The following is a 21,757-nucleotide window of genomic DNA, read 5'->3' as shown; positions in this document are numbered from 1 at the left end:
CAGCCATGTTCTTCTCTGGACCATCAGTTTTATGGGCACAAACAGCCCTTTCTTTCTCCTCCCTTTTTTAGTTGAAAACATCGTTCAAACAGAAATAATGCTTTTTTGGCAAGAGGCTTCCTAACAATATAATATTTTCATTTGGCTTCCTTCTTGTAAGATGTCAGAATAAAATAAAGCAATTCTAAATGTCATGGAGGTCCTGATCTTTTCTTAGTGGTTCATTATTAAAACTTTTCCATTTCAAAACAGTTTCTCTCTCTGTCTCTCTCTCTCTCTCTCTTGCCATTAATCAAGCTTCAGGTTATTATTTGCTGATTGTTCCAATATTTCATGTCCACAGATTTTTTTTCCCCCTCTCTGTTGTTTGGTAAGAATTCTTTTTCAACTCAACGTGCTTTTCATTAGTACACGACTATGCAGACCAATAATGTTATGTTGCAACCTGATTTCATGTACTTGTCCATCAGTTTGTCTAAGGGGCAGAAATGCCCACCCATCTCTACCTTTAATATACCTTTAAGGGCAAAAGGCTTCCCAGTGTGGCTTTCAGAATACAATCGCATCCAGCAAATAATGAATAGAGAACATTGGGAAAGTAGTTAACACAACCAGCAATTAAGGCAACTCCCATACTAAATTTCGGATCAGAATAGAGCGATAAAGCTGATTTAGGGGAAGGCTGGATGGCTCATGGGGAAGGGCCTCAGGAAAGCAGGAAAAGAGTTTACAGATCATCCCTAAATCACAATAGGGAAAATTCACTGTTCTCAGAAGTGATTACAAAACAATCATTTGTTCACACAATGCTATATAGCTTCTCCTCCCCACAAAACTCTAGCACACCAGAACGTAGGGTTCATTTCCAAACAGGTAAACCAGTGTTTCTCAACCTTGGCCGCTTGAAGATGAGTGGACTTCAACTTCCAGAATTCCCCAGCCAGCCATGCTGGCTGGGGAATTCTGGGAGTTGAAGTCTACACATCTTCAAGTGGCCAAGGTTGAGAAACACTGAGAGAAACCATCAATATTCATTGAATGAAAGAACGCTGGAATTTTTCAAACTAATTGCATTTTAATGAATTTTGTCTCTGCTGTAACCCGCCCAAAGTTGTTTCAATGAGATGGGCAGTGACCAAATTGTTAAGTAAGTAAGTAAATAAATAAATAAAATAATCTCTGACCAAAATCTGCAAATAATCAGATTCACAACATTGATTGCACTAGTCTCTATGTTTTTGGGTTTGCCTTTCTACAGCTGATCCACACATTCTCCCTTTAGGCCAAAGATACAAATCATTGTAATAGCAGCCTAAAGGCAAGAGTAGGAATGTAGGGAACGGATGCCCCCAGCAGCAGCCATTCCTTCTGGCTGTCCAAAGACATCTGATGGCCACCAAGGGAATGCCAGCCCAGATGGCCAGTATCCCTACCATTCCCCAGCAGTACCTCCATCCATCAACCTTTCATCAGCTTCAGGCCGCTTGGAATGGACTGGCACATTTCATGAGTAATCCATGTCCTTCCTTTTAGGACAGCTGACCTGAGGGAGTAAGTGGATCAGAAATTTGGGAGACTGTCCCAGGAATAAAGATGTGCATTAAAAAGTAGAACGAAATGTTTCTTGAATGTTCATGGTAATTTCCCTTCTCGTGTTTTGCACATCAAAAACGGGAGGAGCTGAAAATGGACAGGTTGCAGAGCAGCACGAATGATCTTCCAAGCCAACTCGCTAAACCAGAGAAAACCCTCTGAATGGTGCAACCTTCATGACAAGGGCCGATGGTACATTTTCAGGGTTCAGGAGCAGCAACAGAAAGGCAGCGTTTTCCCTGTTCCTTGCAACATCCAACTTCCTGTGATAAAATGCTGTCTGTTTCCTTGCAGCAAAGCTAGCTGGAATCAACACGGATTCTCTCTTGATGTAACCGAACAACTCCTAACAAATGTAGAGAGTATCATTTGGTTTTTAGTGTTTTTTAAAACACTTTCAAAAGCTTTCTAAAAAATCCTCTTTTTTTTTTCGTTTTCTGTCCATACACGCCCTAGTCATTTGGCCTCCTGATTTATTTATTTAGCATGCCTCTAAATTTTAATTTCATCCCCGTGCCAAGCTTTGTGTCAGTGGTAAGCAAAGTTACTGTATTCAGGGCTGCTCCTCATGAGCCCAGTCTCATAATTTTAATGGGAGAGTGTGATTTTTTAAAAAATAATAATAATACTAATAAAATAACAACAATTGAATAACATTGACCAAATAACAGAACACACTTCAAAAGAATATTTGTAATTTTTTTGCCCCTGGTTTTTCCCCTTTTGTTAGCCTAGTCAGGGATAAGTCAAGGATCCTTTTGCAGAATTTGCTTTAAGTAGAAGCAATGGTGGTTTATGGTGTGTGTGTGTGTGTGTAGGTTGGCTCAGTAATATATGAAAAGTATATGAGTCACTGAAACCTATCTAGTGATGCTGGCCCTGAAAGAAAAGGATTAATATAGTCCTGAACGTACAGAATTCTAGAAGGCGTTCAGTTGCTTGTCAAGGTGCACCCCCCCCCAGCATCTTTTCAGCTCAGGACAGGTGAGGCCCCTAAACAGGCCATGCTTAGCTCAGCAGTTCCGTTCTTAGACAGGTGCCCATCTAGGGCCATCCCTGGGGAGGCGGGAGTGCCAATCAAGTCAACATGGCAGTTGCACCTTTTTTACATGCATCACAGGCTTCATATATGCATGGCCACCATCTTGAGTTTTTTGACACACGCAGATGCCCGGTGCCTGTCCTTAAATTCATCAGCAGACCTCCAAGCAGGAACTCCTAGGGCCATGGGAAGCTTCCAGTTCAATTCAAATTCAGGGGAAATGGTTGCAGACAGTTGTGACCCAACATGCTGCAGAAGAGTGTTCTGGAATCAAACCTGAACTATCGCAACCCCCCCCCCCCACCAAAGGACTCCCTGAATTTTAAGTGCTCTGCTGTTAAGCTAATTACAACCCATTGTCAAAAGAACTGGGTTTTCTAAGTCGTGCTGTATTAACACTTCTCTTTCTGCATTAGCACTGAAACCCTAGCCCTGGGAAGGCTGCTCTCACAAAAGCTTCTGCAGATTTCTGCTCATCAGCGATTTGGGGTTATGCCCATCCCTTGGGGCTTCACCTCTGAGCCAGTTTGCCCTCTCTTGTGGCACGGGCTCCTGAGACCCATCCTTGAGAGGGCTGGCTTTCCCTCCGTCACCCTTCAGGCCACACAGTCCTCGTTGGGGAAGGGAAGAGCCAGCAACCCTTAGAAGCACATGCTCTGTGCAGCCAAGAGAAGACCAAGCGGAGCCATGGCAAAACGTTACCGGAGGGCAGGAGAAAGGAATTAACTGGGAACATTTGCCAGTCAGCATAAAGAAGCATGTCAGAAATATTATATTAAGCAAAAAATGGAAATGGAATCGTTTTTGTAATTTAGCGGATTTTAAGTGGGTTTGTTAATTTAGTGTAGGTTAATAGATGGAAAGAGGCTGCCTAGGAAAATATATTTTGAGAAATAATTTTCCATTTGTCCATCATGTAATTGGAGACTTATCATATTATTATAATGATTTGGAGAACTGAATGAAACTCGGTCCAGGTTTAAAACAAAACAAAACTGTCACTTTTCACAGCTGCAGAAAAATAACAGTTACCCCCCCCCAAAAAAATAGACATTTGGTTAATAAATATCCCTGAATTATTCCCTTGGATTTTCTCCCCAGTTCTGCTGGGTACTAAAGATCCAGATGAGATCCTGCGAATCTCACTGAATTCAAGATCATTGCAACCAAGGGTATTTTTCTCCTAGTATTCCTTTTTGTAGCATAGCCCAAAGCACATTTGATGGCAGAAACCCCAAATGTCCCACAGCTTGGCTCTCTTTGGCTAAAGAAAACAGAGACCCAATCTCATCCTGCTTCGAGATGATTTTGGATTGCTCTCTGGATACAATACAAGCTGGGCTGAATCCACGGGCTGGGCAGAGGGTTGATTCTGCATAGAACATGGATTTATTTGCAGGCTGCCACGTACCTGCAAGGCTTTAACGTCTTGGCAGGCCCATACTTGGGCACGCTGTGAAACATAATCGAGTCAGGCTCCGGATTTATCTACCCAAGTGCACAGCTGTAACAGTGAACCCAGGAGGGAAGAAACATAATTCCATAACTACATCTGGAGGGTCTTTGCAAATCCCACAACAGTGTTTTTTTTAAAATATCTATCTATCTATCTATCTATCTATCTATCTATCTATCTATCTATCTATCTATCTATCTATCTATCTATCTATCTACCTACCTACCTACCTACCTACCTACCTACTCCAGTTATCTAAGTCTTATAATTGGAAGGCATGGGCTGTTAGTCTGGAGAGTTCACATATCACAGCTACTGTCAAAGGATAATACCATCCATTCCAAACCCTTCAATATGCGTTCAAGCTACTGTGGTGGCTGTGCGGCGATACAGACAACTCCATTACAGGATCATTTCCAAATTTTCCCCAATTGCATTGAGTGAATTGCAATTCACTCAAACACCGATTTTTGCAGCGTTCAGCAAATCAGTTCATCTCTGTATGACAGAGATGTGAGAGAGATCTCTGTATGACAGAGATGTGGCTTTTAACGGTGGTGCCTGTAGCACAGATAGAAGTAAGTAGTCGTTTAGGTGGAGCAGAGGGTAGATCATTGGGTTCTCGATGTTCTCCTAGTTTGGTGGTTTTCCTGTTTCATTACCCACCTAGGTAATATCAGTGCAAGGGAGAGTGGGGTTTGCAGGCTGTTTATACATAGAAGCTTGCCCTGCCAGTCTTGGTATGTACGTGGATTGCTCCTTGATGGTTCCTTGATGAGGACAGTGTTTCTTCCCTGGTTGTTGCTGCTTATCTGGGTGTTGGCTGCTGGAGGAGATGCGTTCTAGGCTGTTCGTTTCCTTCCTTGGCTTTTGATTGTATCTTTAAATGGTGTGTAAATGGACTTTATTTCTGTGTGTTTATTGATGGCATCAAGAACCCAGCAGTTCAACCCAACAGTTCAATAAAGGACAATAAAAATGCAAACCTTTTTTTAAAAAAAATCTGGTCCTGAAGTAGCTGTTACAGTGCAAATGAATGGCTGAATGTTTTCAGTGTTTCGAAAACACTGTGCGAGAACCAACTTATTTCCCTTAAAAATGCCTTTATCCTTTGTTCATTTTTATTGGAGGGGGAAAGACTATTTCAGAAAGTGGGTTTATATTGTCCAGGTCAAGGGTAATCCTTCAAGCTCAACACTGGACACCAGAACATGCTAAAAGACCTATGTCTTAGTTCCTTTGAAGAGTGTGGTGGTATCTCAGATGCTTTTAGAGAACATCTCTCATCTTCTTGCAGGTCTTTCCCATGGTTCTACCTTTTACCCACTCTCCAAATACTTTAAAATAAAAACAATAAATAACTAGCAGATTGGACTCTTAGTGTGCTAAACGTTGGGAACTTAAATTCTTGCAAAGAGCTGTGTAATCTATCTGCACTCCTGGAGATCTGTATCAACTCCTAATGATCAAAGCACTATAAACTTTCAATGCCGCAAAACACAGATTGGTCCAACTGATACATATGAACAAGTTAGTGTTTGTCGCTTAACCATTTTAAGTGTGACCTCATGACCAGCCAATCAGTGCCAAGAGTGACAATGCAGACAAGGTCATGGAAAGTTCTTGAGCTCAGTTTCCTGCTTGTTCAGCCAGGCCTGTTTTGTGGTTTTCATAGGATTAAAGAAACATTTACGTGGAGATTCTAGGAGCATTTTCACGCCACTGCTTGCTCTTGCTTGAAAAACCAAGTAAACTCAGAAGATTAAAGAAGGGATTTATAGGAAGTCATTGTGTGGGATGAATTGGTGCATCTCTCTCTTCGGGCAGAGCTGTGCCTCATGTAACATAGTCATAGAGGAATGATCTTTGGGTTTTTCATATCTAAAAAAATGTGGGGAATGGCATAAATGGTGTTACAATAGCATTATCCCAGTGCTGCATCAATTCTGCATTTCCCAGCATGTCTGATTGCTTTTGGGGGAATTGTGAACTGGGGGCAAAGCTACATGCTACTCTTTGGGTGAATGATCCAATGTATTTACCCTCTCCCCTTGGCTGAAGGTTGCATGCACGGGCCCTGTACTCTATGGTCACCTTGAAAGTGCAGCCAAGGGATTTTAAAGTATTCTCCTTTGAATAGCAGTGCCCAGCCTGTGTGATGTGGACCGCTGACCCTCATATAGTCTCATTGAATTTACTGGGACTATAACAGTCTGGATGAAAATCAGTCCGTGATGCTACTTTGCATGAGAGGGACGCTGCTGTTGACAGTTTCTCCGGAGTAAAGGTTTAAATGCAGCACCAGAAAGGAGGTGTCCAGACCTTCATTAAGTGCAGATCCCCCAGCTGGCCTGACCTAGCTGAAAACTGAAGAGATCAAACACATTGAAGAAGAAGAAATATGGGCATTTCCTCTGATCCTAGATGCTTTGGGATTTTAAGGCTTTACACTGAGGGCAGGTTTGAAAATCAATACCAGCATGTTTAATTGCTCCTGAAAGCTGATTTAGAAACCTGGCAGGTGTAGGCATCTGGTAGAAGTCATGACATCTTCACCCAAATGATGCCATGATGAGCGATGTCATATGCAATTCATGTCATTAGTACAATGACCCCCCTCCCGAAGGTAAGTGAAACAGCATTGGTGTTATGGGTCTCCTGAAGAAAGTCCAGTTTGAAAGTTCTCCAGCTTCCTAAGAGCCTGTGTAGCCACTAATTAAGTATATATATGCACTAGAAATGAGTGTGTCTGGCACACCAGCTAAGAAAAGTCCTCATGGCCTCCAGCACCTGGGCCTTCAGGATCCTTGCCGTTTTCAGAAGGGTGCACAGATTGAACCCCAAAGAGAGATCAACTCCACCCTACTCTTGTGTTTTTTTTATCTGAATTATGTTTCAGTTTGCCAGGTTGCAGCTTGCCAAGTTGGAATAGGTAACCATCAACTTCATCAAACAGCCCCTGAATTTTCCCCGGTCTATATTAACCTGCCAGGACAAGCACCATTGGAGGTCTCAAATGCAAAGTGAGATATACTTCCCCCCATGACATGAATGGGGTCAAAATAGACCACAGCTTTATTTAATCTGTAAATTAGGTTGTTCAGCAAGTGCTCATGCCAGAAACAAATGCATATCACTGTAAATATCCTAAGATACAGATAAAATCTGGGAGAATTAATTCTCCCTTTGTCTGTCTTGTGTGAGAAATCCTCCCTGGTTCCAAGCATGGATCACCCATTAACGGTTCTGTGCTTTTCTTCTCCACCTCATATAAAGTTTTACCAAGGATACACCAGGCATCTTGTGTCATTATTGCTCTCTAGCCTTTGCTGTGACACCATGGATGGGCTCTACCTGATGCTCCCTTCCATACCTTCTTGCACCAGTCAGCTAATGAAAGGTTGCTTGGGTAAATTCTTCATCCTAAAGATGCTTCATGGCGCTCCTGTTTAAGTCCTTCCAAGCCCACAGGATCCTGCCCACACAACCATTAACAATTATACTAGATCACTTAAAGGTACATCTAATAATTGGAAAAGAGGTGCCCATATGTGAACTGCAGGGAATTGTCCCCAAGATTCCTGCTTGGTCCCTGCCCACTGGTTTATTTCATGCTACAGTTCTCAGGGAGAGCTGCTACCCTGGAGGAGAATATTTTAAGGAGGCCCCAAATCGCCCACTGCCTTTACTCAGGATTCCAAACAGTGGAACTCAGCTCACTTTCACTAGAACTCTAGTGGAGCTAAAAGGTACCAGATCTTGTTCCACCAGCAACTTTTCTTTCTCCGCCATCCCCACACACTTGAAGTTAACCTTGCATTTCATTTCCCATGTTTCCGTGCAAGAAAAGATAAATGGGCAAATCATTGTGTAGTATTTCCCTAATATTCCTTGATATTTGTTGAATGAAGTTGCGTCTGCAGTGAAGTTTATGGCTACTCTTTCTTCTCCTCACTGATGCTCTCGTCTCTCACTGAGCATCCAGAAGTTGGATACTGTGCAGACCCTGCAATATCAAAATTTAAAGAAAAAATATACAGATATACATTATGGAGTCCTTGGGGTTCTCTGAGCTTGGTTGTTTTCTTGCAGACATTTTGTTACCCATCTGGGTAACACTCTTTAACCTAGACAGGTAACGAAACGTATGCAAGAAAACAACCAGGCTCAGAGAACCCCAAGGACTCCACAGTTCAACTCAGAGCTTCATATATTCTCTTCTATTAGATATATATTAACTGGAAACCTGCAAAGGAAGTGAGAAGACAAGTGCTAGTTCTTCCTCCACTAGAATCCTTGGGATGATACTTGCATTATTGAAGCACAGATACGTATCTTTTCTACTGACGTATATCAAGGCATTTACTTTTTTCTTCAAAAATAAAATACAAATAACTCCCAAGTCTGCAACCAAATAGGTGGAGGTCCATGGAAAAAGACTAGACGTTGCCTTTCCACTGAAGCATGTGGCTAATTCATAACAGCTCATTTGCTCTGATGGCTCCTTTCTACACGTCAGCTAATCTATGAAAGGCATTTGGTTATACAGATTTTTAAGAGTCATCTATGAATGAATGATCTGCTATTAAGCAGAGAAATGAGCTAGAAGTCTTCTGGCTGTTGGCCGTGAAAGGTTCAGTGCAAGTTATGAAAGGTTATTCAATGACATAATTGGTACTAGAAAGCACACAGATGTTAAAGCTGTCTGGTTGATCACTAGTGATAGTTCTCTGCAGCTGATCAGCACAAGAGTATATGGTGGGATATCCGTCCCGTCATATTGGTGGGCTTGTCCAGCTGCATCCTAACTGCCAGACATGAACAGAAGTTGTTTAGCACAGGGTTCCTCAACCTTGGCGACTTGGAGATGTGTGGACTTCAACTCCCAGAATTCCCCAGCCAGCCATCCTGGCTGGGGAATTCTGGGAGTTGAAGTCCACACATCTTCAAGTCACCAAGGTTGAGGAGCCCTGGTTTAGCAGACAGGCTGAGCTGGCAGAGACTTCCTAGAGGCGAATATTTGAAAAATGTCACTCCTTGGGAACCTGAGGGCACATTTCAAATTGCGAGAAAATGGCAGGGGCACCAAGACAAAATGGCTGCCACGGGGAGGGACATTTGCAAAATCACTCCTGTACTTAGAAGAAAATAAAACGACCACTAAATGGTAAATTGTGCAAACTTACAGAATTCTAATAAACTGTAATAAAATATTGGTATTTCAAATAGTCTTAGGAACATCTTTTATTTCAGTCTTCAATGGCACAACATATTTTAAGAAATTCCTTTTCAAGAAAAGCAAAAGAAACATGGTGAGGTTCCCCTTGTAAAATAAAGATGTTTCCTTGAAAAATAAATTGATTTGATGCCTTTTGTAAAACAAAATAATCCTTCTTTGCAAAGGATGCATTGTGAAATGCGTGCCTTTGTTTTTACTTCAAAAAGAACACTGATTCGGTATGCGTGTGTGTGCCTGTGTGTTAATTGTCATTCATTCCGTCTCCCCATAAAATAAATCCGTCTGTTTGCAGCTCTCCTGCTTTGCACAAAACTCTTGCTCTTTCCCCAGAGCTGAAGATCCCTGTGTCTCCTCTGACGAAGCCACCTTCAAGTTCTTCAAATCCCTGAACAGTGACCAGGGCTCTGTTCATTGCATTTACCACCCCTTTGGCAGCAAGAGAGGGTGGTGTTTCCTAGCCTGGCAGGAGCAGGGGCTACAGTCTCTTCTTCTTCTTCTCCTCGGTCAGTCCTGCTAGGCAGACCCAGCCAGGAAATCAACTCCACGGGAAGGCTAAGCCTACTTTTATTGAGATTGGCCATAATAACAGACTCTTGCCAATCTGACTGTGTTGTATCTCTTCTCCCTTCTTATACTCCAGTGAATCAGGGAGGTGTCGGTCTAAGCCACTTCTGAAGGTTTATCAAGTAGTTCTGGACTGAAAAAAATGTTTTAGCCCCTTTTGCCTAGGTAATGGTTCTTACATATTTCCATCATCTTCCTTACTCTCTACACCAGTGTTTTTCAACCTTGGCAGCTTGAAGATGTGTGGACTTCAACTCCCAGAATTCCCCAGCCAGCTGGCTGACTCTGGAATTCTGGGAGTTGAAGTCCACACATCTTCAAGTTGCCAAGGTTGAGAAACACTGCTCTACACCCTGTTGGTGGAGCTTCCCTGCTGAGCTCCTTATGATATTTTATTTGTTCTGTCCATTTTTATAAACAGCCTAGCTACACATCTTAATTTTTATCTAGCTTTATCTCATAAACACATTCTTCGCCAGAGATATTCTAAAACTGAACACCAAGTTCTTAAAACATCATACAGGCTTCAGATACGATACGTTGACACTGAAGCAATGGAGAAGAACGAGAAATGCAGCAGGACAAGCCCAGGCTCTCAGACTCTACATCCTGTTTCGGATAGCGGCCACTTGAAAAGCTTCCATCTTGTTCTCAACATGTGACTCATTTCACTGGGCCAAAAAGGAGAAATTGGAAAGTGACAGAATATCTACTGATCATGAATGACCTCAAATCTCTATGGCTAGGTAGAGTGCATCCCAGCTACTGAAGGAATTTGTTGATAGCCTGAGTGAATTTCCATCCTTTTTCTTTGGGAACTTCTAGAGTATGGATGAGTGTAGGAGGGCGGTTGTCCCTAAGTGGAAAAATAAAGACTTGGGAAACCCTAAAAAAGTTGGTCTAACATGAATTCCAGAGCATTATCATAAAAATAATGCTGTGATTATTAAGAGTCAGGATGGATTTGTGAAGAACAAGTATGAACAGCCTCACCTTGTTTTATTTCATTGGAAACTTCCTTAGTAGATTGTGGGAATACTATAAGTATATTTAGACTTCAGCAAAGCATTTGTCACTTTGAATAGAAAGCTACTTAAATGTGGGTTAGTTGTCATGTCTTTAAATAGATTCACAGCTAGCTATAAAATTATTCTTTGCTCTCATCACGAGTTCCTCATGAAACTGGAATGATGTATCAAGTGGGGGCAACAAGATTTTTCTGGAATTCTTCAACATTTTCGTTCATGTCTTAGACTACAAGGACTAGTGTAGAAGAAATTCCATTATGATCAGTTTGGAAAACTGCAGAGTTTGCTAAGTTGGTGATCAAGTAGTTGGACAACCATCAATGAATTTACAAATTGCTTCAATCCACACTTGGATAACGAAAGAAGAATTGCACTGGCCACAGACAAGAATAAGAGGAAATCCCATGTTTAATCATTTGGGTGAAAAAAAAGCAGGGCACAGCCAGCCCCCACTCAAATCTTGAGAGTGAGCTCAATGGGAAGTGGAGCAAGGACTTTGTCCTGCTGGCCTTCTATGGAAACAGGTATGGAATTGGTTAGTTTTCCCCATGCCATATCTTACCTGAATTATATGATCCTGGCATAGGCATGAAATTAAATACAGAAATCTTTAGTCTGTGAAACAGTTGTTCAGTTCCTCCCATATCTTTCCCTGGGAACAGAATCAAGGGCAGACATCAGGCAGACAAGTCCATTATACAGAGCATTAGCCAATACTGACATAATTCCTTGTGAGATGGGCAGTGACCAAATTTGAATAGATAGATAGATAGATAGATAGATAGATAGATAGATAGATAGATAGATAGATAGATAGAGTGTGTGTGTGTGTGTGTGTGTGTGTGTAAATATTTCTGTACTACTAAAAACTGAAGTCTCCTTGAGGTCAATCTCAACATGGACTCATCTGTGCAGCATTCTTGGTACAATCAAAATAGTTTGCCACTGCCTTCTTTTGACTTCCCAGTCTAGACTGTAGCTCTGGGATTCCCATTTAAGTGCTAACTAGGTCAACCCTGCTTTACTTTCTAGATCAACCAAGGTCAGCCAGGTCAGACTTATAAATAGAGATCTGGTATTGAATAATGCTCTGTAATGCCAGCCTTCTCAGGGCTCAACACCTCGTCCTCCATCCAAGATTGCCTACTAAGATTAGTAGGATATAATTTACCAATTATTGAAAACAATAGGTCTTTAATTGGCATGGTCATCTTTTCCACCCTTCTCATACATGCAGATAATAGCACCTTGCAACTGTCTTTGATTAATATGACTAAGGTAAATCATCTTTCACTAATATGACTGGCTGCTCAAAAGTTAGGACATCTAACTTGGGGATTATAGAAATGGGCCCAGGAGTCTCCCCCAGTTTCAGCCAGGAAATTAAACTTCCTACTTAGATTGAACTCCTGGAATCCAAGCTGGAAGGTCATGTATAAGGATCCTGTGGATGGTATCATCCTGGTATCTTGATATATTCCAGCAGAATAAGATACTACACAATCCAAACTGTTACCCAAAGACTCTGTGACAACATTCCAAAACAACTTGGTGAGGTTGTTCAGAGAGAAGAAAGTCATTTTATTAATGATCTTTATTAGGTGTTTTTCTACTATGGATAGTTATTAATGAAGCAAAGAGAAACTTCTCCTAGAATCCCTGAAATGGTGTGTATTTTGCCTGTTTCATTAGCTCTGAGATCCCTCAACTGCGGGGATTCAGTAGCAAAAAGACGGCAAAAAGGAGGAAGAGAAAGAAATGGCATTTTTCCTAATATTTTATTAAGCTATCTTGAAGTTCTACCTAAGAGACGTGATGTCAGGTGTTGGTGATGGGGAATGGGGAATTCTGGGTGTTGAAGTCTACCCATCTTACAGTTGCTGAGGTTGAGAAACACCGCTCTAGAGATTATTTGAAACTTCTTCCTTGTAATAACTAAGGTAGTGACTATAACAGCCTTGGTTTTGGGTTTATCTTTTAATGTTTGGAGCTAGAAGTAATTAAGCCAATTGTGATATGTGACACTAAGCACTGTGCATTAACAGATTCCTATGGATTCACATGCAATGTGTTTAAATAAAGGAGTGTTTCTTTGGAATTAACTACGTTTTGCTTAATCTCTGCTTTTTCTGTCCTGACAGCTGGATCAAGTGATCCGTCAGCGTAGCCTGTCCAGTTTGGAGCTGTTCCTCTCTTGTGCACAAAAGCAGCTGGGCTGTTTATTGCAGGAAGAAACCACAGCACCGAATGCAGAAGGAAAGAGTCCGTAACACTGATCACTTCTCTCAAGACACTGGAGACTGGGTGGAGAACAAGGGTCAATCAGCTGGTCTAAGTTTGTTTCGTTTAGATGTTCCGAATCATGCTGCGGCACTTGCAAAACTAACAGTTGCGTGAAATCTTGGCAAAGGTCATGAGTGGTTCCCACATAGTTGTAACAAGAAATGCAGTAATTGGCAAATCTCAGTAAAACACTGTCGGTAACAAATTCCCAGCAACAAAGTTAGAAAACTTGTTATTAACAAGCCTGAGCTTATTTTCACAATGTTGCATGGAGGCAGCATTTACGTCATATCCCACTGGCATTTATCAAATGGAATAAAAGAATCTTGAATGCCAGAAATAAGACTAGAACATAAGTCATCCGAATTGAAAGCACTGATCGGAGATGTCTGAATAAACACCTGAACTGAAACACCTTATTATTTATTTGTTTGAGTTCCAGAACAGCTTTTTGCAACCTCTGAGTTTGTGTCTTTTCCTGAAAAAAGTCTCTTCAGTCTCACAAGCAGTTTGTCTTAAGATTCCCCCCGGCTGGGAAACCCAGTCTGCTCAGTTGCTAGCGCAATTGCTCTTACAAAAGCGAGTTAGGGTTATCACCTTAATTCGTGCAAGGAAATAAAGATCCTTGCAAGCCACAGCAGATTTCGGGAATCAGTTTAGCGGCTCCAGAGTTGTCAGATTTCTGAGGACAGAGGTGTCCCTTAGACTGTAAAATCGGTCTCGTGAAACCTTCTCAGATTTCTGATGGCGCAGTGATTTTTCAGGGTGGAGGAGGTGTTGAATGTTTTAGGCTTTTTATGATTTGGGGGCTTGGGGGGATTTAATGATGGGGGTGCCCTTTGCATGTACTCTGATCTGCACTCTTAATTTGGGCTGTTCTGCACCACAAAAGACGCTGCTAAGAATTGGCCACGTTGTGGTCGGGTCCCAGTGGCAGGATCTCAGGGTGCATCGGAGCCGTAGAGGAGAAGTTGGTCTCTCCGTGGCATGGCCACCCCTGCCTTCAGTGATGCAATCAGGTTACAGAAATGGAACCGTCTCTGAAACTTCCATGGCTTCTTTGCAGATGTATAACAGGAACCGGGGAGCTAATAGTAACCTAATTATTCACTTTGGGGCCCCAATTTTAATTTTTTTTCTTGCATCTAGCAATATGTTATCCACAATAAAACATTAATGATTTACATGATGAAATAATTGAGTAACTTAATATTTTTATGCTTGTTCCCGTGAAAATTGTTCTTTACCAAATAACGCTGTGTTCAGTATCAGTACTTTTCTTTAGTTGCCCTTATAAATGTATGTATGAAGTGTGTGTGTGTCCATAGAACGTGATCGCTAGTTTCCTCTTGAAGAAGACTGTTATTTTTTGGATTTATTTGAGGAGCGAAGAGGGGCCTAGTTTTTGCCCAAATTCTTCCGCTGAGTCTTTTAGTGAGAATGGAAGGCAAAGAAGTGCCCTACTTTATATCCAGAGATCAGTTTCCAAGCTCAGTAGACGTAGGTGCTCCACTTGACGAGCCTCAGCCAAACTTCTGCACAGCTCTCCTCCATCTGTTTTACAGCAAGAGATCTTCAGCAAATAAAAGAGCAGAGGGAAAGAGTTATACTGGTGGTTTTATGTTGGCCCAAATATGGTAGGCTTTTTTATCTGGTGCCAGGAGAATTACCTTGGGGTTAAAACTTCATTGGATGGAGTAGTGTTTCTCAACCTTGGCAACTTTAAGATGTGCGGACTTCAACTCCCAGAATTCCCCAGCCAGCATGGCTGGCTGGGGAATTCTGGGAGTTGAAGTCCGCACGCCTTAAAGTTGCCAAGGTTGAGAGACATTGGGATAGAGCTTCCAGCTGACAAATGGGTGGCTACAGGAGGGAGCTAACAAGCTTTGGATACCCAGTAAATGTTCTGGTTCCTCTACTGGCTTTAGGGCATGCCTTTACTAGGCGGTGCAAAGCCTCCTTAAAAGGTATTAAGGTTAGAAGAATATTCCAGGCAAGAAAAACATTCAGAATAGTCTGGAGATTTAAGACTAACTCACTCAAATACCAGGTAAGGTCTTTACGTGATCAAAGATTGGAGATTCATCTACTGTTTTTATGCCCAGATGTTCTTGCACCAGTGATATAGCCCTAATATTCACCTCTAATGCTTCTAGCTTTAAATACTTTGTGCCAGGTGAGTGGCTGATAAGATACCTCTCCTGGAATTAACTCAGGATGAAAATACCAGTCTGGTGTGCATCCCAGAGATCTGGGTGGAGAGAATTTTCCTCTGTGAGCTCCATCTGCCAAGTTTACTCTGCTGCAGCAGGCTGCACTGGGCAAGCAAGAGATGTCATATGACAGTCAGAAAGAGCCCTGATTTGCTGATCCATCCAACAGTCTCCCAGCGATGAGTGAACTGTAGGATGATGGAACAGAAAGGTCTTGTGGAGTATCCCTTCCTGAGCTAGTTGGGAGGATCTTGAAGATGGCTTTGAATTTCACAATGCTCCTGCATTTCAACATCTACATTGAGGCTGTTCTATAAAGAGTAGCTCAGGAGTTTATGTCCATGATAGTAACTACACTAATACCTAGTTTTCTGTGAGATGGATTATGTAGCAATAATCTAATGGTTGGAAAGAAAGCCCTGGTGTTCAGAAAGCTGCATGGTCTCTAGAAGCGGTGGAGCTTTGCCTCACCCCCATCCCAACTCCTTCAGACCTTGTGTGATCTTTAGCAGTCAGTGGACTCCTGAAACTGGCCACATCTCTTTAGTGTCAAAATGAATTATTTCATGTATATAGGTCCACAATGTATCTGCTTAAAGAAAGAAGACTTCCGCTTTCTATTTTACCAGAACTCACCCTTTGGAAAATTTGCATCTTTCTTACCTGGTTGACAACCTTTTCCTGTTTCCTCCAAGATGTAAGGTTCTACATAAGGTAAAAAACAAAAAACACTGGTGTCTCAGCCTTGGGGACGGGCATCTGCCGGGGAATCAACATTTCAAGATGACAGACTGCACAATCAGACTCTCTATGCTTTGACCGTATGGATGCTGATGTCTTCTTGATCTTTTTGGCCTTAAACTCCTCTGCTTGGGATTTAGTTCCAGATGAATTAACCAGAATCACAGGTTCACCTGTTGAAAACGAAGCGTCCAGAATTGTCAGAACTGGTTCACTGACCTGATGTTGGTTGAGACAGTCAGCCAGATGTTTAGACTGGATTTGGCATTTTTATCCACCTGTTGAGTCCATCCCAAGGACCTGGGATAGGCAGATGTTGTTGTTGTTATTATTTGGGCAAAAACTGTCATTCCAACAATGAACATCTTATTCCAAAAGCTTTTGTGCTATGTGAAAGGCAAACATTGTTTTATGGTGCCTTATAAAAAAAGATGAATGATTCTTTTGGTCAGTGCAAACTCTGTCCTTTTTTGCCGGGTCTCCACTGCAAGGAGAGGCCCAAGAGATCCTCCAAGCAGCCTCCAGAAGGACGTAAAGCCCTTCTCTGCACCCAGTTTTAATGCCTGGCCTCTCCAGAGATGGCTGGGAAAGAAAGCCTACAGAAATACGGAGCTAATTGCCAGGACTCTTGAATGACATTCTTGGAGGATCAGAGCTTCTGATTTCACACAAGTCAGCTTTCCATGTTTAGAGTTTCCTAGCAAATCATATGTAGTGGTCTAGCTAAGAAGGGAAGAGGTGTTGTTGCTAGAAATGTCCAATGCATCCATAAGGCATTATGACACCACATAAGAGTCCATTGGAGTTGGGTGGCCAATAAATGTTAATTAATTAATTAATTAATTAATTAATAAGACAGAAGCATGCAGGAAGAACAGATGGATGTTTTGTAACAGTACATGCTCTGTGTGCAAACTGCAATTATAATCTAAATTTCCACTTTGCTACTTCCTAGAACAAAATCATGTGGATGCCCATATCATAAAATAGCAGTATTATGGATAGTTTAGAACTTCTTCTTTTATAGGGAGTCCAAACGTTTGATAGTTCTGATCTGTACTGAAGCTGTCCGCGAAGCTGCGTTTAGAAAATAAAATTATGTGGTTTTACCTCTCTTGGAGCCATATTTATTTTACAGGGAGTGTTTTACATTCATGACATTATTTTGAGATGAATAATTTTCTGCAATAACAAAAGCCACCATCCTATTTTTCTGACTTGCAAACTGTCTCTAAGAAATAGACATTTTAATAGAGGCCAGTTTTGGATTATTCTTCATCTGTAATTCTGCACATTTCCAACTTCCTTATAAACCCAGCATTTTTTCCATTTTTTCCATTGTAATTTGTCACTAATGAGGCCCAAGAATGTTGAAGCATAAATACACGGGCTACTCTATCTTCCGCCTGTGATATTTTAACTGCCAATTTGACAGTTGGCTCTAATAAAGGTAAGGACTTTATTTGCAGCAGCAACAAAGTTGTGGGGTGAATTTGTCTCATGGCCACACACAACTCTAGTACTGCACACAAATACATATGGAAAATTCTTGCTAATATCTCCTGAGTTGGAGCAGGGACGTTATCCTGCCAAAATATACTAAGTGCTCGTCTTTAGAGAAATTCAGAGACGCACCCTTGGAAGATCGCTTCTTGAAACTGAAAAATGACAACAATAGAAACACGTATACCAAGTGTAATAGGACTGCCAGACAATTTTACATGGAAAAAACAAGATACCAGGATTTCCAGTTTTAGTTCTTTGGACGTTGCTGGTTTGCATAGTATCCGCCCTCCATTCTGAATATGCCCTTAGGTGATTAGGTAAAGCTTCCCGGACAGGTGGCCTGAGCCTGTCCCGTTGACCTCCCCTCCCCGTTGCTGGTTCCCCCATCAGCCTGCCCCGACTCGCAGAAGGCTGCCCAGGAGCAGCATCTGACCAGTTTTGTCCTGCGCTGGGGCTCGTCCCGTGCCCCCCCCAAGAGTTGGAATTAGCCTTCCTGTTCTTCCATGTTTACACTGTGCAGTGAGAGAGGCCAGGTCTTGACACAGCTACGTATGCACATTCACGATAGCGAGCTGATACCTGATGTGCTTTTGTAAAAATAAATAAGTAGCCTCAATCCCTTTTCCTTCGCTTAGTCAAAAGCTAACAGTGTAATAGGTCAAACGGACCATTAAGCACACGTGCTACCGTGCAGGGAGCTGTCTCATGCAACTCCTCACATAATATTTTATGCCAAAGAAGCTTCATGTGGCATCAGCTTTCCCACAACTTGCAGATGACCGGCAAACGGGGAGAAAAGGCAAAGAGCTCTGAGAGTGCAAAGACAGAGACATTTGCAGACTGCCCAGATATTTTCGTCAAGACATCACTGGCTCCAAATGTAGCCCTTCGAGGTAGTCCAGTCAGGAAACCCAAACCATGAGTACTAACACTGCCTTTATTGTATGGTTGCAGTAACAGAGTCTTGCGAGTCTGAAAGCGCTTCCCTCCTCCCTGCCTTTACTTTCCAGGGGACTAGGGAGGGTCCCTTCGGAGATGCCTTCCCCACCTCATCCCTGCTTTGGACTCAGATTTCTGTTATCAGACCGTTGTCTGGACTGCGTCTCTTTCTCCTGTCTCCCAAGGTCATTCTCCCAGCCCATTACAGATAAGGCTGTTAAACAAGCTTCTTAGGTAAGAGCTCGCGCCTCTTGGATAGCCAGATAAATGCCAGAATGCCCAAACAATCTGTCCGCAGCTGCAACGGAAGCTGCATCAGTCAACTCAACAAAGACTTGATGTTAGAAGAGTCCCAATTTGCACCAGGAGCGCAACTGGCATGGTCATCAGCACCAGGCTTCTGGGGAAGGGTGAGATCCCTTCAGCATAGAATAAGTGGCAGGTGAGTGGGGAGAAGAGAGTGGGCAAGTGCACCACTTCAAAACGGCAAGCGGAGCAGGCAGAGGAGGAGAGCAGTGGGGTGGTGGAGTGGGGAAAAGAGTGAGAAACCCAGAAGGAGAGGCTGGGGAAGAACAAAGGAGGGCCCCAGAGCGAGGACGGGAATGGAGTGGAAGACTAATGAGGGATTGGGTAGGAAATGGTGCGAGGGGTGGCAAAGAGCCGGGCAGAACTAAGGGGCCAAGAAGGAGCCGGGATGGGGATGGTAAAGGGCAGAAGTAGCGAAGATTAAAGAAGTCCTTCCTTGTGCCTTTTTTCCAGCAAATCTTTGTATCGGTGTTTTTACCGTGCCCTGACCCTTTCAAAAAGATTTCTAGTGTGGGAGTGGCACACGATCACAGAAGCAGACTTTAAAATGCATCCAATGCCCAGATCCCGAACAAGAGTCATTTCGTGGGCAGTTATTAAGCCAATCAGACCAAAGTGGAATTAGATTAACCGCATCCTTTTACTGGGGCAACCCAGAAATCAAATTGGCTGCTCTGATGTGTTGCGCTTAATGGCGGTCACGTTACAGCTGGGATCAATGAGAATATTGGGATTAGAAATATTGTAAGTTCGTGCAGAAATAACCATGGGATGTATGGTGAGATTAACGCTCCTTCGCGGGTTGACTGATGCAGCCACGGATCGTTCAACTTCACATGGCCCGATGCTTCCCGGGTCCACGGTCCCAGCACAGCAAACGTTTGGATCCGTCTCTCGAGTGCAGATTCTGAGAGCAGCTGCACACCGCCTGAGTTCACCCAGTACTTAGGCAAGTCTGATTCGAGAGACAATCAGGAAAATAGAGCAATTTTAAATAAATGGATGGGGGGGGGGAACAGTCTTTCCACTTGCTCTATTAAAAAGAAAAAGGGAATAAAAAGAAGCAACATGTTTAAATGTTATTTCTGTCAATGTTTGGTCATTATTACATCGTTATGGAATTTGGTTTACAGTCTTTTATTTGGCACCTGAACTCTCTGTGTCACGAATGACTTCATTACAGCTGCTTCCAGTTGAAGAGTCAGAAAAGTTAATTAAAAGAACTTTAAAATAGACTTCTGACAGCGTTTATGGTAAGAAGCGAACACGAACTAGTAATGAATTGCCCCGTGCTAGGCTGCATAAAATGGGAAGATTAAAAAATGTGCAGGGCAGTTGTGCTCTATTTGACCTACTGGAGATTCTTGCGTTAAATTTACTAGCAAATCTGAGGTTCTCAAAAATCTGTTGAATAAGCCTCTTCTCGACTTTGAACTGAGCAGCTGGCGGTTTCAAGGAATACAGAAAGAACTAAGATAGGAAGGAACCAAAGCGGGGGCGTGGGTATTAGCACATACCTCTTTGCCACTACACAACTGCAGTTGTGACTTCTTAAGGACGCCAGCCACCTGAGGAACAAGCTAAAAGGCAACGGCGTGTGGGGGGCTTGGACGGTACGCATGTGCCAGCCAAACCCTGCAGAGGATTATGGCTTGTGCTGTTTTCTAAGAACAGCTAATCCCTCTGTGCGATGCATAAAAGTAGGAGTCCGTGTTCTTCATGTAACATTTCAGTCCGTCTATGCTGATTTCCGCGGCACAGCCAATGATTTAGAAAAAGATTGTCAGCCGCTCAACTGCGTTCTTGCAGGACTGTATTTTGGACTCACCGTGCGCAACGCTCAACCGACGGCCTTTTGAACTGCCACTGATAAAGTCTGTCAAGAATAAAAAATAGCGCTTCTCAGAGTTTAATGTACTGTTAAGGGCTCGTGAGCTTCTCTGTAAATTTTGATGGCAACTGGGAGTAACCTGACTAAAATTTACATAGCCGCTTCATCTTAACACCATGCAGTGAAGCAATATTACTACAGAGACACCGATCTGGCTTCGGGGGAGCCACAGTGCTGGGAAACAGATGCTGGCAAATGAATTTCTGAGCCTGAAAACCAACGTACAGTTAAAAGCAGCCACCCCTTGCTGTTGGTGGTGGACTTCACAAGTTTCTGAGGTTTTGCTGGTGTTTGGAGAACACACAGGTAGCATCTCTAAACTTGCTTCTGCAGAAGTAAACAGCCAGGCTTTGGAATTTGCCCCAATTTCAGTAATAATGCTACTTATGTGTGTGTACACACACACGCTGTTTCGTTTTTCCCAGCACTCATTATAAAATAGAACAAAATGGTAAATTTAGAATGCACATTCTGCCAAAAAATTATTTTTGCCTATTTTTGATAAAGAAAGAGAAAGGTAAAGGTAAAATGATTGGTGGATGGATGAGAATAAGAAACAAGCTTGTCCTGACAATCTGGTTTGCTCATCTTGGAGTTACCATTCAACTATATTTCTAAGAATCATGCCAAGAGTACTCATCAAGGTACCAAGAGAATGTGAGCAATATTATTTCTGAAAATAAGAATTGTTTTGATACCTGAGTTAGAGGGCTACAAATGGCAGCATTAGTATTTGTTGCAGAGCTGGTGACAAACTCAGGTTTGTGGTCACTTCAGGGGTGTCCCCAGGATGTGATTAAAAAAAATATATGGCGGCCGTAGTGGTGCAATCAAAGATCCACCTTTTTTAAAAATGTGCATCACATATTTTTAAAAAGGCAGAGTTTCAATTGCACCATTAGAGCTGCCATCTTGACTTTTTTGCCATACTCTGCAGACATCGCTGGGCCATTTAA

The 21,757-nt window shown here is 42.4% G+C and overlaps 1 protein-coding gene across 3 annotated transcripts in view; it reads left to right on the top strand.

The window, feature by feature from the left end:
• The window catches only part of CCDC91 (coiled-coil domain containing 91), a 96,425-nt gene extending 81,985 nt beyond the window's left edge, over nucleotides 1-14,440 (top strand). For all 3 annotated transcript variants that reach the window (XM_088145708.1, XM_025165626.2, XM_025165627.2), the window contains exon 13: nucleotides 13,064-14,440. In XM_088145708.1, coding sequence (XP_088001834.1) covers nucleotides 13,064-13,192 — 129 coding nt within the window. In that variant the 3' untranslated portion in view covers nucleotides 13,193-14,440. The remainder of the gene's footprint in view (nucleotides 1-13,063) is intronic.
• Nucleotides 14,441-21,757: the final 7,317 nt, after the last annotated feature.

The sequence above is a fragment of the Python bivittatus genome, unplaced genomic scaffold (genome assembly GCF_059951505.1).
Source record: "Python bivittatus isolate LINGU-HERP-01145 unplaced genomic scaffold, Pbiv_v1 ctg000010_np1212, whole genome shotgun sequence".
NCBI lineage: Eukaryota > Metazoa > Chordata > Lepidosauria > Squamata > Pythonidae > Python > Python bivittatus.
The sequence above is the reverse complement of the archived record's forward strand: the minus strand, read 5'-3'. Positions and strand labels throughout refer to the sequence as shown.